This window comes from Magnolia sinica, chromosome 9 (genome assembly GCF_029962835.1).
Source record: "Magnolia sinica isolate HGM2019 chromosome 9, MsV1, whole genome shotgun sequence".
NCBI classification, from domain to species: domain Eukaryota; kingdom Viridiplantae; phylum Streptophyta; class Magnoliopsida; order Magnoliales; family Magnoliaceae; genus Magnolia; species Magnolia sinica.
Genome location: NC_080581.1, coordinates 17,896,562 through 17,911,882, shown reverse-complemented (window position 1 = coordinate 17,911,882; position 15,321 = coordinate 17,896,562). Strand labels below are relative to the sequence as shown.

General features: G+C 39.3%; 1 protein-coding gene across 3 annotated transcripts; it reads left to right on the top strand.

Moving 5' to 3' along the window:
* Positions 1-4,501: 4,501 nt before the first annotated feature.
* On the top strand, positions 4,502-14,697 carry LOC131256999 (two-component response regulator ORR24-like). 3 transcript variants are annotated; one of them, XM_058258141.1, is made up of 7 exons: positions 4,502-5,029; positions 6,386-6,538; positions 8,094-8,489; positions 9,487-9,563; positions 9,700-10,489; positions 10,982-11,456; positions 14,342-14,697. In XM_058258141.1, the coding sequence occupies exons 1-6, from the start codon at positions 4,921-4,923 to the stop codon at positions 11,449-11,451; spliced, it is 1,995 nt and encodes a 664-aa protein (XP_058114124.1). In that variant the 5' UTR covers positions 4,502-4,920; the 3' UTR covers positions 11,452-11,456; positions 14,342-14,697. The 3 variants fall into 3 exon arrangements, with proteins under 3 accessions (XP_058114124.1, XP_058114123.1, XP_058114125.1); XM_058258140.1 differs by having other exon boundaries at positions 4,504-5,029; positions 10,982-11,447; XM_058258142.1 differs by lacking the exon at positions 4,502-5,029 and having other exon boundaries at positions 6,410-6,538; positions 8,075-8,489; positions 10,982-11,447.
* Positions 14,698-15,321: the final 624 nt, after the last annotated feature.

The following is a 15,321-nucleotide window of genomic DNA, read 5'->3' as shown; positions in this document are numbered from 1 at the left end:
GCTAATATTTGCAGGGGTTTGAATTTAATTACTAAAGCAATAATATCTCTAATGAGTGAATTTATGTAATTTTTGACACGATGGTTGTAATAAGCCCACTGAAATATTTACTTTGCCAAAAAATGATGAAATTCTAAGCCTTGGATGGGCCACAAGCACAAGATTACGTCCAAGTGACTAACTAATGATTTTTAATCATTGATTTACATGGACAATGTTTGGATGGTGTTGATCTTCGTATTAAAGTAATTATAGTGATGCAATTGATAATCTAATTATTTTAGGATATCATTAGTGGGCCATGTGTCCAATAGATTAATAGTTTAGTGATATGCATGTTACACATGCAACTTTGGGAATGATTTTAGATGTAATCCAAGGTCTCACCTTGGATTTCAAACCCTCTAATCGAGGGGATTTGAAACCACCTAGATTTGAAACCCATGGTTACTTTATGGTGCCAAACAACCCTGGGGATTTTAAATCCCCCAAATCCATGGTGCCAAACAACCCCTTATGGTGATGTGGATGCTGGATCCCGGGTGGAGGATCGTCTCTCTTTTTCAATGGTTGTCTCACTCGAGGACATTGTTGGATTAAGAGGGTGTTATGTTTAACCAGACTCGTCACTAACCAATAATTTTGATCCTACAGTCGGTTAGACCTTATAAAAATACTTAGGATTGAGAATACAAAGATCCTTAGCCCTGAGATGATTCTTAAGTTTGTGTTTTATAGATTTTTAGTAAAGGACCACAATTACAAAGAGGGAAGGTGTTAGGCACCCACTCTGTTCATACGAACGTACGGTCTTTACTCCACATGATCTGACTAATTTATAATAAATAAGATTAATTCTCACACACAAAATTGAGATGTAATGCAATGATAATGATGGTTAATTGATCCAAATTTATGATGGGCATGATCTAATTATATTGATAAACCGTAGACATATGTTTGAATCGATTGAGAGTAGTGTTCAAAGTATGTGAAAATGTGATGTGTGGGATTCTCAATGCTATATTGATGCTTATAATAAGCGATGGTTAATTGGCTGGTTTCTACTAGATAGGCTCTGATTATATCGGTAAGTCATTGAGCATATGCCCGACAATTAGATACGAGAAAATGATAAAATGCAATGCAGTGATAATGTATTTGATGAGTAGTGGCGTTGAAAACGAAATGAGTGTTGCACAATGCTAATGTTTTAACTTAGATGCAACTGATTGAAACTTGAATAGTTGAATAGACAGTAATGTCGCAAAATTAAGATTGAGTGGCTCGAATTAGGACTTAAGTGGCTCAGGTTCTAGTTAGGCTAAGCTAGATCAAGACTAGACTCTCTCTCTCTCTATCTCTCTCTTTCTCTCTCTTTGGAGGGATGGAATAACTAGATGGCTAAATTCTTAAGGGATGAGGAGACTTTGAAATGAAAATGGATGCCTAAATGAGGAGAGGATATGCTATTTATAGCTCCCAAACTCAATTTTCTTATAATTCCTACAAAATCTATGGGTAAAAGATGGTTGAAGGGCTAGGAATGAAGATTGATATATGGCATCATCTCATGACTTTGATGAGGCGGTAAAATGGTAAATTTGAGTAAGGAAATGAGCATTAAAGTAAGTACACATCAACCACACACCTTGAGTCTGGAAAAGAGGGGCTCTACATACTTCAGGGATGCCGACTCGAAGAGGAGGCGTGTCACGTGGTCAATGGCAAGTGTCACGTGATCCACACTTGGAACCCCCACCCCCCAGTAGACCACATCCCTCACTCATGTGATGGCTCTACTGTGAAGAGGGTTGCATTGTTGTTGCACACTATACTCCGATTGGACTTGATTTTGGGCTTTGATTCAGGCTTGGTTTTGAACTTAACTAGGTAAGTTAACTAGGTTCTTTGGATTAGCTAGGCTGATCGAATGGGTTGACACAGTGAGATAGCTCAGTAAATTGATACATCAAGTTGACTAAGACTCTATAATTTTAGGGTCCTAAGGTTTAGGATTAGATCAGCTAGATTAATTGGGTTGAGGCCTTTAAGATTAGAGTTTACGAATAACTTTTTGATTAACCGCTCATTAGTTCCAACTCAATCAACTTATCACTCTTAGAATAGGATGTCCACGGGTGACAATGCACATTAGCTTTTATTGAGCTCAAGTCCACTCACACGAGTTACATAGGGCTTATACAAGTCAACTCAAATAATAACACTAGTCATTACAACCTTTCCAAGGGCCACCACAATGTTGACACTCATCTTGAAAACCTTTCATAAGAGCCACACAATGTTTATTTTCCATCCTAACCTAATCATGAAATCATTACACTTGGATGAAAGTAAAATACAAATATCTAGCTTGATCCAAAACTCATGCAGCTCCCAGGAAGCGTTCAAAGGTGGGTGTTCAATCCCGTACATGTGGGGAGCATCACCTTGAATCTGCTTCTCTTTTAAGTTTATACCTTAAAATAATATGGAAAAATGAATGTAACAGAGTGGTTAAAACCCATACATCATGGTGCCCTACATAGCCTGGATGAATAATCCCACAGGCCGGGGCAGGAGGCAATCTGCTTCCAATAAACTGCAGGCCTGATACAAAACTTGTGGGCCCCACAAAGTTTCCAATGGCAAGCGTTCAATCCCCGCTGTTCCGTGTGGTGTGGCCCACAAGAGTTTGGGATCTGCCTGATTTTCAGATTCCTATCCTACTGTGGTCTTGAAAAAGGGATGGACGGGGTGGATTTTTCACACGCATTTCTTTAGGTCCCACACAGATTCCGACTACAGGAACTTACTGTGCTCCGGGCACAGGCCATCCACATCCGTCTAAATCACCCCTTGGAAAATAATACAGTAGGTGATGGTCCACCAAAATAGGTAGAGTTCTAATAGCAACGTAACATCTCATTTTCAATGTGGACTTTTAAAGGAAGAATCATTTTAGAAATTTCTTAAATAATGTTTTCAAACTCCACTGAGACGGATGTCCCGATCCGATACCCGATTTCTCTCTGGCCGTTGCACTCCCTCTCGCACTGCATGTACCGTACCCACTTGTTTACCAGAGAAAAGAATTTGCTTGGTATCGTGTTTAGCACTCTTGCAAAAGTAGTAGGGTGTATCTATCAAAAGAGTAGCTGAAAATATCGATTACCTAAGTGCACACGCATGGACTATAATGCTCTTGGACATGCCACACATGTGCCAGAATGGAGCTATAGGTCCAAGATCCAATCCATCTATCATAACTAAAATAATATATTGACGCATTAAAACAAAAATTATTTTGATTCATTGGTCAGATGGGCCATAGTTTCCAAAATAATTTTACTGGTCTAAAAACCTTGGCTGAAGTTTTTTAACACATTCGCTTGCTTTTGTTTTATGTTGGGGCTCACATGCTGAGTGGACCAGATTGCAGTATTTAAATGATCGGATGAACTTGATGGTTGGATTTGATCTCATACCTATTTGCCGTGTTTGCAAATGTGTGACGTACACATGAAAGGTTTGTCTCACACGCGTGTGCGCTTTATGTAATTGAACGTTGCGTCCTGCCCCCGCCAAGACCGAAATCGGGGTCCACTGTCATGTATGAGATTTATCAAAACCGTTCATCCAAATTTCCAAATCATTTTATGATATGATCCAAAACATGAGACGGATCTAAGGCGCAGGTGGACCACACCACAGGATGCAGCGGTGATAATGATGCCTACCGTTGAAACTTTCCCAGGAGCCGTCATGATGTTTATTTTCCATCCAAACCGTTCATAAGGTCAAAATAACATAGATTAAGTGAAAAACCAAATTCCAGATTGATCCAAGACTTCTCTGGCCCCCAATAATTTTTTAATGGTGTACGTTCAATCCCCATTTTATGGACCACTTGAGCCTTGAAATACCTCATTTTGGGCTCATACCCTAAAATGATATGGAAAAATGGACGAAAGGCGTGGATAAAACCCATACATCACGGTGGGTCCCACGCAGCCCTGCCTAGACCGATTCCGTCCAGCGGGGCCAGGACGCAATCTGATTTCATTGCTAAGAGCACACGCGCGTGCAATAAACTCAAGTACACGCCACATACGTGCGAGCATTGCATTATAGGTCCAAGATCCAACCTCTCTATTAGAACTCTTCCACCATATTGATCCTCCAAACCAATAATTAATTTGATCCAATTGTCATGTGGGCCATACATTTCAAAACCAATGTACGGCCATAAAAAACTTGGATGGAGTTTCCTAATCCATCAACCACTTTCCAATATTGGGGACCCACAATGTGAAAGGGGGGGATCGAACGAACATGATGGATGGATTGGATCTCGCATTTACCTTCCATTCTATCACACGTGTGACGTGTAGATTTTCTTTATTACACACGCGTGTTCGCTTACAAAAGCTAAGTTTTATTCCATTAAGAATTTTTTAAAACCAAAAGAAAAAGACAAAACTGGTAAAAATGAAAAACAGAAAAAGAAAAGAAAGCTTCTTCTCTTTATAGCCATCTCATGCATAGCTCCCTAGATAGCAGCTTTCCTCAAAATTCTGAAAATTTCCTCTCCTTTTTCTAATCCGCAGGACAGCTTCTCTCTCTTGAATTGGGTCTCTGTCACTCTCTTGAATTGGGTCTCTTTCATTTCTCTATCAGACATTCCTTTCAAGCTTTTTACTCTCTCTGTATTCTTTACTTGATTCCTCTCTGTTCTCTCTCTCTTTGGATCTTTTTGGGCTTTGTTGGGTTCTTTTCCTTGAACTGTTTCTGGGTTTTAAAGAGAAGAAGAAGAATTTTGGTTTTTTGTTGTTTTGTTTTTGGTTTTGAAAGAGTTTCAGTAGATAGTTTTGAGGATTTGGGATATTGGTATTTGGGGTGTGAAGGGTCTAGTTCAAGATGACAGTGGAAGATCGGTTTCCGGTTGGTATGCGTGTTCTTGCTGTGGATGATGATCCAACTTGCTTGAAAGTGTTGGAGAATCTTTTACGCCATTGCGACTATCACGGTTTGATCTCTCTCACTCTGTTTTTTTTTTTTTTTCGTTTGTACTTCTTTGAATTTGTTTCTGGATTTTGGATGATTTTTTTTTTTTCTGGTTTGGGTTTGGGTTGATCAATCAGAATTGTGTTTTCGTGAATATAGATGAGAGAAGTGAAGTTTTTGGAATTGGGTTGGTTTTCATGTTAATAGTTCTTATATAGATATATGTTTTTTGGATTTGGATTGATGGGTTTTTAAGATTTTTGTTGATGGTTGCTTAGATTCTTCATTAAATGCGCCAAAAAAAAAAAAAGTTTTTGCAAACTTGTTTTTAATGATTTTCGCATATGTAAAGTTTCATTTATTATCATATTTGTTTATTTTTTTCATTATTACTATTATTTATTTATTTATGTTGCATTTTTTGGTGGTTTTGGAATGTTGGTTTTCTTGTAGATTTTGGCTGAGACATTGGAAAAGCTATTTTACATGGATTTTCAACTAATTTGTTGTTATTGATTTCTTTGTCGTTTATTTTATTTTATTTTTCTGTGGGTTAGGAATTATGGGAAATTTAGAATTTAGTTAATGGTTGGTCAGTCAGATTTATATGTTTTTCTTACGTAAGTTTTTTTTTTTAAAAAAAAGTTTTTGGAAATGGGTTTGGATTAGTTTCTATTTATCTTGCATTTTCTGGCAATTTAGGTCCTATTTGGTTGCGAGTTAAAAATGAATTCATCTCATTTTAGTCAACTGCAATTATATATAGAGAAGGGTTAAATATAATCTTGGCAACTCATAAATTATATAAATTATGATCTCTAATACATCATTAATATCAACTAAAATGATATGAAATCATTTTTAAGTGGCAACCAAACAGGACCTTTTGGTTTTGAGATGATGGTTTCTTGTATTTTTGTATATGGTTACAGAGATTCTGATTTTTTTATTCACATATATACAATAAAAAAGCCAACCACTAATTGCTGGGAGAAGGCTATAAGATGATGATGATGATGTATATAATAAAAAAGAGAATTTTCTGTATTAGATTTTGACTATATCACATTCTTCCTTTCAATTCACTTATTCAATGCTTCTTTGGAGTCTTGAGTGGTTTTTATTTTTATCCTTTATTAATAATAATAATAATAATAATAATTATTATTATTATTATTTTAATTTTTTTTTGAGAATTGGACATTTCTCGTTGCATAATGGCAGATCTGTTTGGTTCTTTATTCCCTGATCAGTCATCTATTTTAGTTTTGGTCAGCAACTTTACTTTGATTTTAAAGGCCCACTTTCAATTTTGAATTCCTTTGGGTGTACAAGGTAGGATATGGTGTGGTTTTACATGTTTGATGTTATTTTGCAGTTACTACAACGGGTCAAGCTATCACTGCACTCAAACTGTTGAGGGAGAACAAGAATAAATTCGACCTGGTTATCAGTGACGTCCACATGCCAGACATGGATGGTTTTAAGCTTTTGGAGCTTGTAGGCCTCGAAATGGACCTGCCTGTTATAAGTAAGTCATTGAGTGCATTTGGGTTATTTCAATTCATCTGTTTTAAAAGGATTTTGTGTACTATATTTCACTTAGACGGTTCTCTTATTTTGCAAATTTCATTAGATGGAGAATTTAAATTTACTATGATATGTACAATTTTGCTCTAGTTTTGGGAATGTGACTTGGGTCAATTGAATTCTTCTTTCAAATCAAAGGGATAAATTGGTTTGTGAATCTCTCTTTAAAAAAAAAAAAAAGAAGAAAAGAAAGAAAGAGAACAAAAATGATAGATCGGTTCCTGAAGATTGCAATGATTTGGGTCAATTGAAAATTTTCTCTTGAATCAAAGGGATGGATTGGCTTCTGAACCTCTTTGAGAAAAAAGATAAAGAAAAGAAGAAGAGAAATGGAAAGGAGAAAAAATATAGATTGGTTTCTAAAGATGTGATGGTTTGAATCAACTGAATTTTTTTCTCTCAAATCAAAGGGATATATTGGTTTATGAAGATCACGATGATTTGAGTCACCTAAATTTTTTCATTAAAATCGAAGGATAGATTGATGTCTGAAGATCGTGATTGCTCGACTGGTTCATGTATGATTTACTTATTATGAATGTGTCAGGTTTGGGGACCTGCGACATTGGGTAGCTGAAAATCACTTCTGGGATTTGGACGTTTCTGAGTGTGGGTTTTCTATTCTTTTTGGCCTTATAAGAGGGATTTTTTCTATCAATTTTCTCTTTCATAAATCTCATTTTTTGAATTTCTGTGAGGAAGTCTCTTTTAGCCATGGAGAGGATTTCGCTTCTGGTGCTGTCGTCCGATACTGTTGATTGGACAGAGATTCCTTTGGCTCCTAGCAGTTTTTGTCCTATGCTTTGATTTTTCATGTTGTATCTGCGTCTTATTCTTTGTACTCTTGTTATGGGCCTTGATTCTCTTCTGTAATTTCCTTCTTCCTTCTTAATACCGTTTCAGGCAAAAAGAGGAAAGAGAGAGAGAGAGAGAGAGAGAGAGAGAGAGAGAGAGAGACTGAACATGTGGAATGCATTCCATACACTGATGAGAGCAAAAGTTAGAGATTTATCCTCGTGATACATGCATTTACTTCTTTTGGAGCTAAGTTCTAAATAGAAGTGAGAAGAAATATAGGATGATTGATATTAAGAAATAGTGCCTTTCGTTTGATCCAGCACTGGCCCAGATGGAGGCCATCTGGTAATCTGGGCCATCATCTTTTGGGTGCCATCAGAATCATCAGATGTGCAATTTGTTAGTGTATCTTATATCCAACATACAGTCTGCCATATGAACCATTTGGATCACCGTATTGCGGGTCCCACATGTATGTTTTTTGGACCGGGCAAATTACTCGATTGATCATTAATCTATACATGGTTTAAAAAAAAAAATGCATACTTCCTTGATTGAACATCACTTATGGACCAGGCGATTTATAAGGCTGTCTTGCATTAAATTGGCTCATTTGTAATGTTTTGAATCGGTTGGATTTTGGAGAATAAATTGCTGGACTGATATTTACTCGTCACAGCATAATCTTTGCAATGCAGTGTTATCCGCAAATAGTGACCACAAAGCTGTGATGAAGGGGATAACGCATGGTGCTTGCGACTATTTGCTGAAGCCAGTCCGGATTGAGGAGCTCAAGAACATTTGGCAACATGTAATCCGGAGGAGGAAGATTGATTGCCGAGATCAGAACAATGCAGGGTATGGAGATGATGGCGAGAAGCCACGTAATGGAGTGGGTGAAGGTGCGCAAGATTCTGTTGTGAACGGAAAACATAGCAAGAAACGCAAGGATCAAATTGAAGAGGATGACGATGATTGTGAGGAAAATGGGCATGGGAATGAAGATTCGTCGACCCAGAAAAAGCCAAGGGTTGTTTGGTCTGTGGAGCTGCACCGCAAATTTGTTGCTGCTGTTAATCAGTTAGGCATTGACAGTAAGTTCTTCTCCCAATAGCAATGGTGGTATGCTAGATTGAAAGCAGCAGTGTATGTTTTTGTTTGACCCAGCAGTGGTACCTCCCTTTGATCCTTACATTCCTATGGGAATGGATAATGACAAGTTGACAATTGCTGGTCTATATTTAAAAGGGTCTGAATCTGATGGTTGATCATCAAAACAGAGATTTTTAAAAAATATTTTTTTGGGCCCGATCTGTGATTTGGCCGATCAAATGAGCGATCTGGTTCACAGAATGTGGGCACTATCTAAAAAGTTGGAGGGGCTGAGCAAATAGGGCTGTCAACTCAGGTTCAGGTGGATTCCTATGGTACCCATACCCAGGAGAACTGGGTTCAAGTCTTGCCTGGTCTGGGTCACTTGAGGTCCGGTTCTAGTTCTTGAAGACCCAAACCCATATCGAATTGGGTTTGGGTACCTGTTGTGTACCAATCAGGTCATTGGATCTTGGTTTCAAGTTTCATGTGGAACAATAACCCACCCCTCCTGGTGGATGGATTATATCACACACTCGTATGCCACCTTGACAAGCGCATGGTGTGTAAATGGCCTCTTCTACATGCATGTAGCTTAGGAAACCTTAATTTGTTATTAGAATCATCAATACATATTAATGTATAATTCTACTACAAAAACTAACTGGACCCAACTGGACCAGCTTTAATTGGGTCCATCACATCAACCCCACCCTAACCAACTAGAACTGATGCTTAAATGAGTCCAAAAGGTGAGACCTGAAACTGACCTGATTTCCTAATGTGTCCAAAAAAGGGGAACCAGTCCCATTAAAATCAGGTCAGTTCTGTCGGGTACAGGCAGGTCTTGGTACCCATCGACAGCCCTACAAGCAAATGCTGGATCGAACATTTTATATTTCTTCATATTGTTTGGGTCACAGTTATTTATCTTGATGTTTCTGCTTCTATTAATTCTTCAACCCATCTTTTCTCTTGTTTCTGTGGTTTCTAATACAGAGGCTGTGCCTAAGAGGATTCTTGATCTTATGAACGTCGAAAAGCTTACCAGAGAAAATGTAGCCAGCCATCTTCAGGCAGGATCAATTCTCAGATCTTTCTTAGTTTATACTCTCTTCTCTGACTTCATTTTTCTGCTTTGAGACTTCATCTTTCACTGCTTGCTACATCATAAAGTGGTTTGAAGCCTTACTCTCTTATGTTGCATTGCAGAAATATAGGCTCTATCTGAAAAGGATCAGTAGCATGGCAAACCAGCAGGTGAATATTGCTGCTGCCTTTGGAGGCAAAGATGTCTCTTATTTGCATGTGGGTTCTTTGGATGCGCTTGGAGATTTTCATGCCTTGTCTGGATCAAGGCAGCTTGCAAAACCTGCTTTTTCATCTCCCCAAAGTGGTGGGGTGATTACACGATTAAACAGCCCAACTGGTTTCAGCTTGAGTGGGCTTCATTCATCGGGCATGATTCAACTCGGCCATCCACAGAACTCATATAGTTCTGTCAATGATTACGGGAAGTTGCAGTTGGCTGCCCTTCTTGGAAACCCACATAGGAATTTACTTCCGAGGATGCCGCCTTCTTCGGATCTCGATCAACTGCGACAAAACAAGCCTGTCTCTGGCACTGGAGAGTTATCTCCTTCCTTCAATGATTCGACAGCCTTTTCTGTTGTCCCACACCAGCCAACTATTATTGGTGGTTCTACTGATGGTGGGGTAGGCAGCGGAAGCCGTAGCACATCATATCTCACTGTTGCGGACAGCCCCTTGTTTTTGCAAGGGCATCAGCAACGGACAGTATGTGAGGGATCGGGCCAACAATCTTCCGTTGGAATGGCAACGCTGGACACAGAGCCTTTTGATAATGGTGTTGGGGTTTTGTCCCACCTGCCCGATCATGGTAGATGTAATAACACCTGGCAAAGTACTGCTCCATTGACCAGATATTCAACAGACCCATTGCCCGTTGGTGGCCCGTTAAATTACGATGATCTGTCTTCAGGTAATTTGATCATATTTGTACACATATTGAGATCAATCAAGGCCCTTCTATGGCTTGTGATAGTAGGATTTCATATCCTGCTCTCCCCAAATGATCCAACACATTTCCAATGTGGCATGTGTGTGAGACGTGGATCATTCAGCAGGTGGGCCCTAGTTTGTATTTCATGGCCAAAAAGAGTCCACTTTGGTCATCAGGGTAGCCAAGGTGCATGTTGAGTGTGGACTGTTGGCCAAAAAATATTTTAACCGTCCTTGTATTCTTCATCCATGTTGGTGACCTGAATGACCAGGAAGGCCTGATCCTTGTGCCATGGTGCGTTTTTTTTTTTCCTACCAGATGGACAGCCCAAATCTTGCTCACATTTCCACATCACCACATGTTGGGAGGGTAGGATTCAAAATCCTACTTTGGCAGTGCAATTCTCAATTAATCCACTCAAGGTTTCTCCCAGCAGCATAGCAACAGCCCCTTGGTGTGATTTGTTGACAGGAGATTCACGGTGCCAAGCTAGCTCAGTTAACATGCTGGATGTGTTGGGAGACATCAATGGGAACTCAAAGTTCTCAAATTTTGGAAGCATGGCCAATACCAGTGGGCAGAATATGAACATGAACTATGCTCCAAAGAAGTTGGAAGACCATAGATTGGGTTATGCTCAAAACCCAAATGTCATGTTCAATTCTCCTCCGAACTCTTTGTTGCCTAACCATGGTATTGTCAGCATGGTAAACCAGAACGTCAATCAAAGCAATGCTGTCTGTAATAGAAAGGTGGACATGACTTCGGGAGGCCAGTCGATTTCTGGTGCTCCATTTCACAAACAGCAATCTGAGGTTGAGAAGTCAGTTAACAACCCGATGAAATTGAAGGAAGATTACCTTGTGGTGCATGCTAAGTCGCAGGGAGGTTCCAACCCTAGTTACTGCAGTTCCTTTGACGATCTGATCTCGCAATGGTAAAATTGGTAAACCCACTCTTCTGCTTTGTTTGCTTGATTTTCTTTTCAAGTTGTCCTCTTTTGATGTATCGTCTATGTAGTATTTCATTTCTAACTGATAACCGATATCTATATCTTACCTAGTGTTTGGACGTCCCCAAGAAAAGCAGGCTGGATGAATCCTTGTCCAGCGAAATCTGCAGTGGCTCTGTTTCAAGTAATCATTACTGGTGATTTGAAGTGTAAAAGGCACCAGCCCAAATGGGAAGCTGAATTGATAAGCAATTGTTTCAGCTAATAGTAGTGCCACCAATATTGTGGGGACATGCAAACACTCCTGTACTCGAAGGAAGAAGGGAGAAAGAGTTCAAGCTAACCACTTGTGGAACATATTGACAAGATCGCCGGCCTAAAATTTTTTGCACAATAAAATGAAAGGAATTGCCACCAGAAATAATAATAATAATAATAATAATAATAATAATAATAAAACTTAGATCTATGAAAGGCTAGAATTCATAGAGCTAAATAACCCAAGAGTTAAGATCAATGATTTGATTGAATAACTCCAATATGGTGTAGCTTCCAAAGATCCAAGCAAGGACCTCAGTTACGTAGACTGTGTTTAAGCAACTTCTCCACCCATACATGTGTACAGACTACAGTGTGTTATGGGATTTAATATTTCTACGATCAGAACACTAGGATGAAATCTTCATAGTAAAAAGAAAAACAGAAAAAAGAAAAAAGAAGTACAAGCAATGGGGAGCAGAGAACGGGAATTGTAGCAGAGTCAGTGTCCTAATACTCCATCTTGAACCGTTGCGTTTCTCTTTGGAGGGCCTCGGTGCTCGAGACTCAAGTAGGAAAGGAGTCTTTAATCCTCACTTGCACTAGGAAGATTAATGGGGTCTTAGATCCTTGACTGCTCTCTTTCCTTGATACTTTAGTACTTTTCTCTTCCCTCACAAGATAGAATGTCTAGGAGAATGGGTTGTAGGAAAGGGGAAATGTTGCAATTTAACATGGGAAAGTCCATCTACAGAGAGCCTCAGTTCTAGAGATTTTTAGGAGGGAAGAACTCTAAAATGTTGCTCCTAGCAATGGTTCGGGAGATATTTCTCAAAATCACTGGGGTGAGGTGCACGGTCTTACCAATTGCACTAGGAAGATTTAAGCGATCTTTGATCCTTGATTCTTCTCTTTCTTTGATGCTTGGATGCTCCTCTTTCCTTGCAAGGCATAGCCTCTAGGAGATTGGGCATTTTCTTTGGAAAAGACCTGTATCAGCCCTGTAATGCGTAAATTCTATTACGGCTGTTACGTAACTGTTTTTGAATACCTTGATATTATTAAGCATGAATTTTTGACATTATAACACATTACTGTATTATTATGTATTGCATGCTAAATTTTTTTTTTTTTTTTGGGTATTGTGAGAGGATGTTGCATTATGTCTCCATCATTGTCTGCACCAATGCCTTTAGTTGTTTCTGTTCACCATGATATGACCCTGTAATTCCTGGAAATTGTCTATGATTTTAAAATCTTTAGATGAATGGTCTCAAATCGATGGGGTGGATAGGTAGGTATTAACTCTATTGGAAATCCAAGTGCTTCCTAATGAAGGAACATTTTAATTGTTTGGAATAAAATATCAATAGTAATGCATTTTGAAGCAATTGTGGCTGGACATGGGTCATCTAAGTCATGACTGGTAACTTGAATTGGATCTTAGTGGTGATTTATGTCACACACACAAACATGGCGCATGTGCACGTGTGCAGGATCCAGGCCACCCATACACGGGGACGGCAATGAACATTCCCTGGCTGAAAATCAAGGTCCACTAGTAAGGTGGGCCCGATGGGTATGTTGGATATACTGTAGGCCATCTTTCTAATTGTCCTTGATGAGTGGGCTAACCTGATTTTTGGGTCAGCGCATGTTTGCAGTGGCCCCCATCTGATGAATGATATTGGGCATGTGTCCCAGCGTGTTGGCATGTCTTCTGTGAATCACCTCCTCACTCCATCTACATGGAAACTGCCTTATCACTTAACTCTTTAGTTGTACCTGGGAAGTGTGACTAGGAAGTGACATTTGTGTCGTGTTTGTTTGTTTTTTGGTTTCTTTCTCGAGCAATCTAGATCATCAAAGTTCCAATATGCAGGCATAAGTTTTCTTATAGTTCTTCCATGTCGTCTAGATGTCTTTAATTTGTACATGAGACAAGGGTCTTGATCGACCAACCGGACTGATCAATCAATTAAGTGAGCTCCGGATTATAGAGATTGGTCTCTGGGTAGTTCTAGATAGGTTCAGTCGATTGACACAATTTGGAAAATACTTGTAAACTCTCTGGATCCTTTTGAGCATGTTCGAGCGATCGAACATGCGGCTGTCGATCGATCGAGGGTTGCATGATTGATTTCGATCAATCAATGCTTAGATCGACGGCGCGCGCAATTTTGATTAATGCGTGAATTGATTCCTATTTCGGGTGTAACACTATAAATATGGGTGTAATATGAGATTAGGGCATGATTAAGAGAGCTTAAACGTTTCTAAGAGGGCTTTGAAGAGAGGCTAGGGTTTTTTGAAGGGTTTCACATCAATAAGTGATTCTATCTCCTCTTGTAATTCATTGTTCATAGTAGATTTTACCGTATCTTTGTGCTGTGGTTTTTTCCCACAAGGGTTTTCCATGTAAAGTCGTGTTCCTGTGCATGCTTTGTTGTGTTTGTCTTTCGCTTGTTTGATTCGAATTCGGGATTTGCTTCCACGGTCCCCCAACATTCCAAACAATAAAAGCTGCTATGTTGGGCTAACATGCAAATTGCCATCTCTAATTTTAATCTGCACTCTTGTCATTCTATGAACAATCTAATGACTTGAATCACATTGTACAGGAGTGAGAGAAAGTTGCGTTGATGGATGGAGACATTGGATTCAACATTTATGTATCTGATGAGAACATGTATGTGAAATTTCCATTTCTAGCGGCATAAACTCCTTAGAGGAGTTTTATCGTGTATTTTCTCTAGGAATTGATATCAAAACCCACCTTGATTGATTGGCTTCCACCCATTTTCCGATTTGAAGATCGCCACAGTATTTTTCGTACAATTTTGATTCCCAAAACGGTAAAATGGTTGTAAGGGAATCAATCAGGGTCTGTGTAAAATAGTGGGTTTCTTTTCATGATCTATTTGCATCTTTGCATGCCAAATCCTAATCCTCGGTGCCTATCGCTCCATTTCTTTTATATCGTTGAAAAGATTGTTGATTTCCATATTTGCTACTGCTGATTGGGGGTCGTTTGCAGCATGGATTTGGATTCCTGGATTTTGCATTCTTTCAGTTGCATTTGGCAGCTTGGGTTTTCAATCCTGTGGAATCCAGGAATTGTTTGGCAGCCTGTAGTAAGAGGGGCCTTAAAAGAGAGGAGAGATCAGTTAGATTTGAAAATCCAGGATATTGGGAGGTGCCAAATATGGCTTGGATTGAATGTCCTGGATTCCACTTCCTGACTGGCCATAATCCATGCTGCTAAACCACCCTATAGAGAATGCCTGATGATCCATACATGTACTGAATGATTAGCCCTACCATCTTTCTACCTAGGGAATGATATGGTCAGACCTGTAAGAGAGCCATGCCATCTATTTGTTTTTCTAGGGAATGATATGGTCAGACCCACATGAGAGCCATACCATCTATCTGTCTATCTAGGGACTGATGTGGTCAGACCATAAGAGAGCCATACCCTTTATCTGTCCACCTAGAAAGATATGGTCAGACCCATAAGAAAGCCATCCTGCCTAGAAAGATATGGTCAGACCCACAAGAGAGCCATCCCACCTGTCTGTCTAGTCTCATAGTTCTAGAA

Bases quoted from the DNA above. Each gene is read 5' to 3' on its own strand.
- LOC131256999 (XM_058258140.1), top strand. From the start codon at position 4,921: ATGACAGTGGAAGATCGGTTTCCGGTTGGTATGCGTGTTCTTGCTGTG. The intron at 5,030-6,385 runs GTTTGATCTCTC...GTTATTTTGCAG, and splicing joins ACGCCATTGCGACTATCACG to TTACTACAACGGGTCAAGCT. The intron at 6,539-8,093 runs GTAAGTCATTGA...TTTGCAATGCAG, and splicing joins AATGGACCTGCCTGTTATAA to TGTTATCCGCAAATAGTGAC.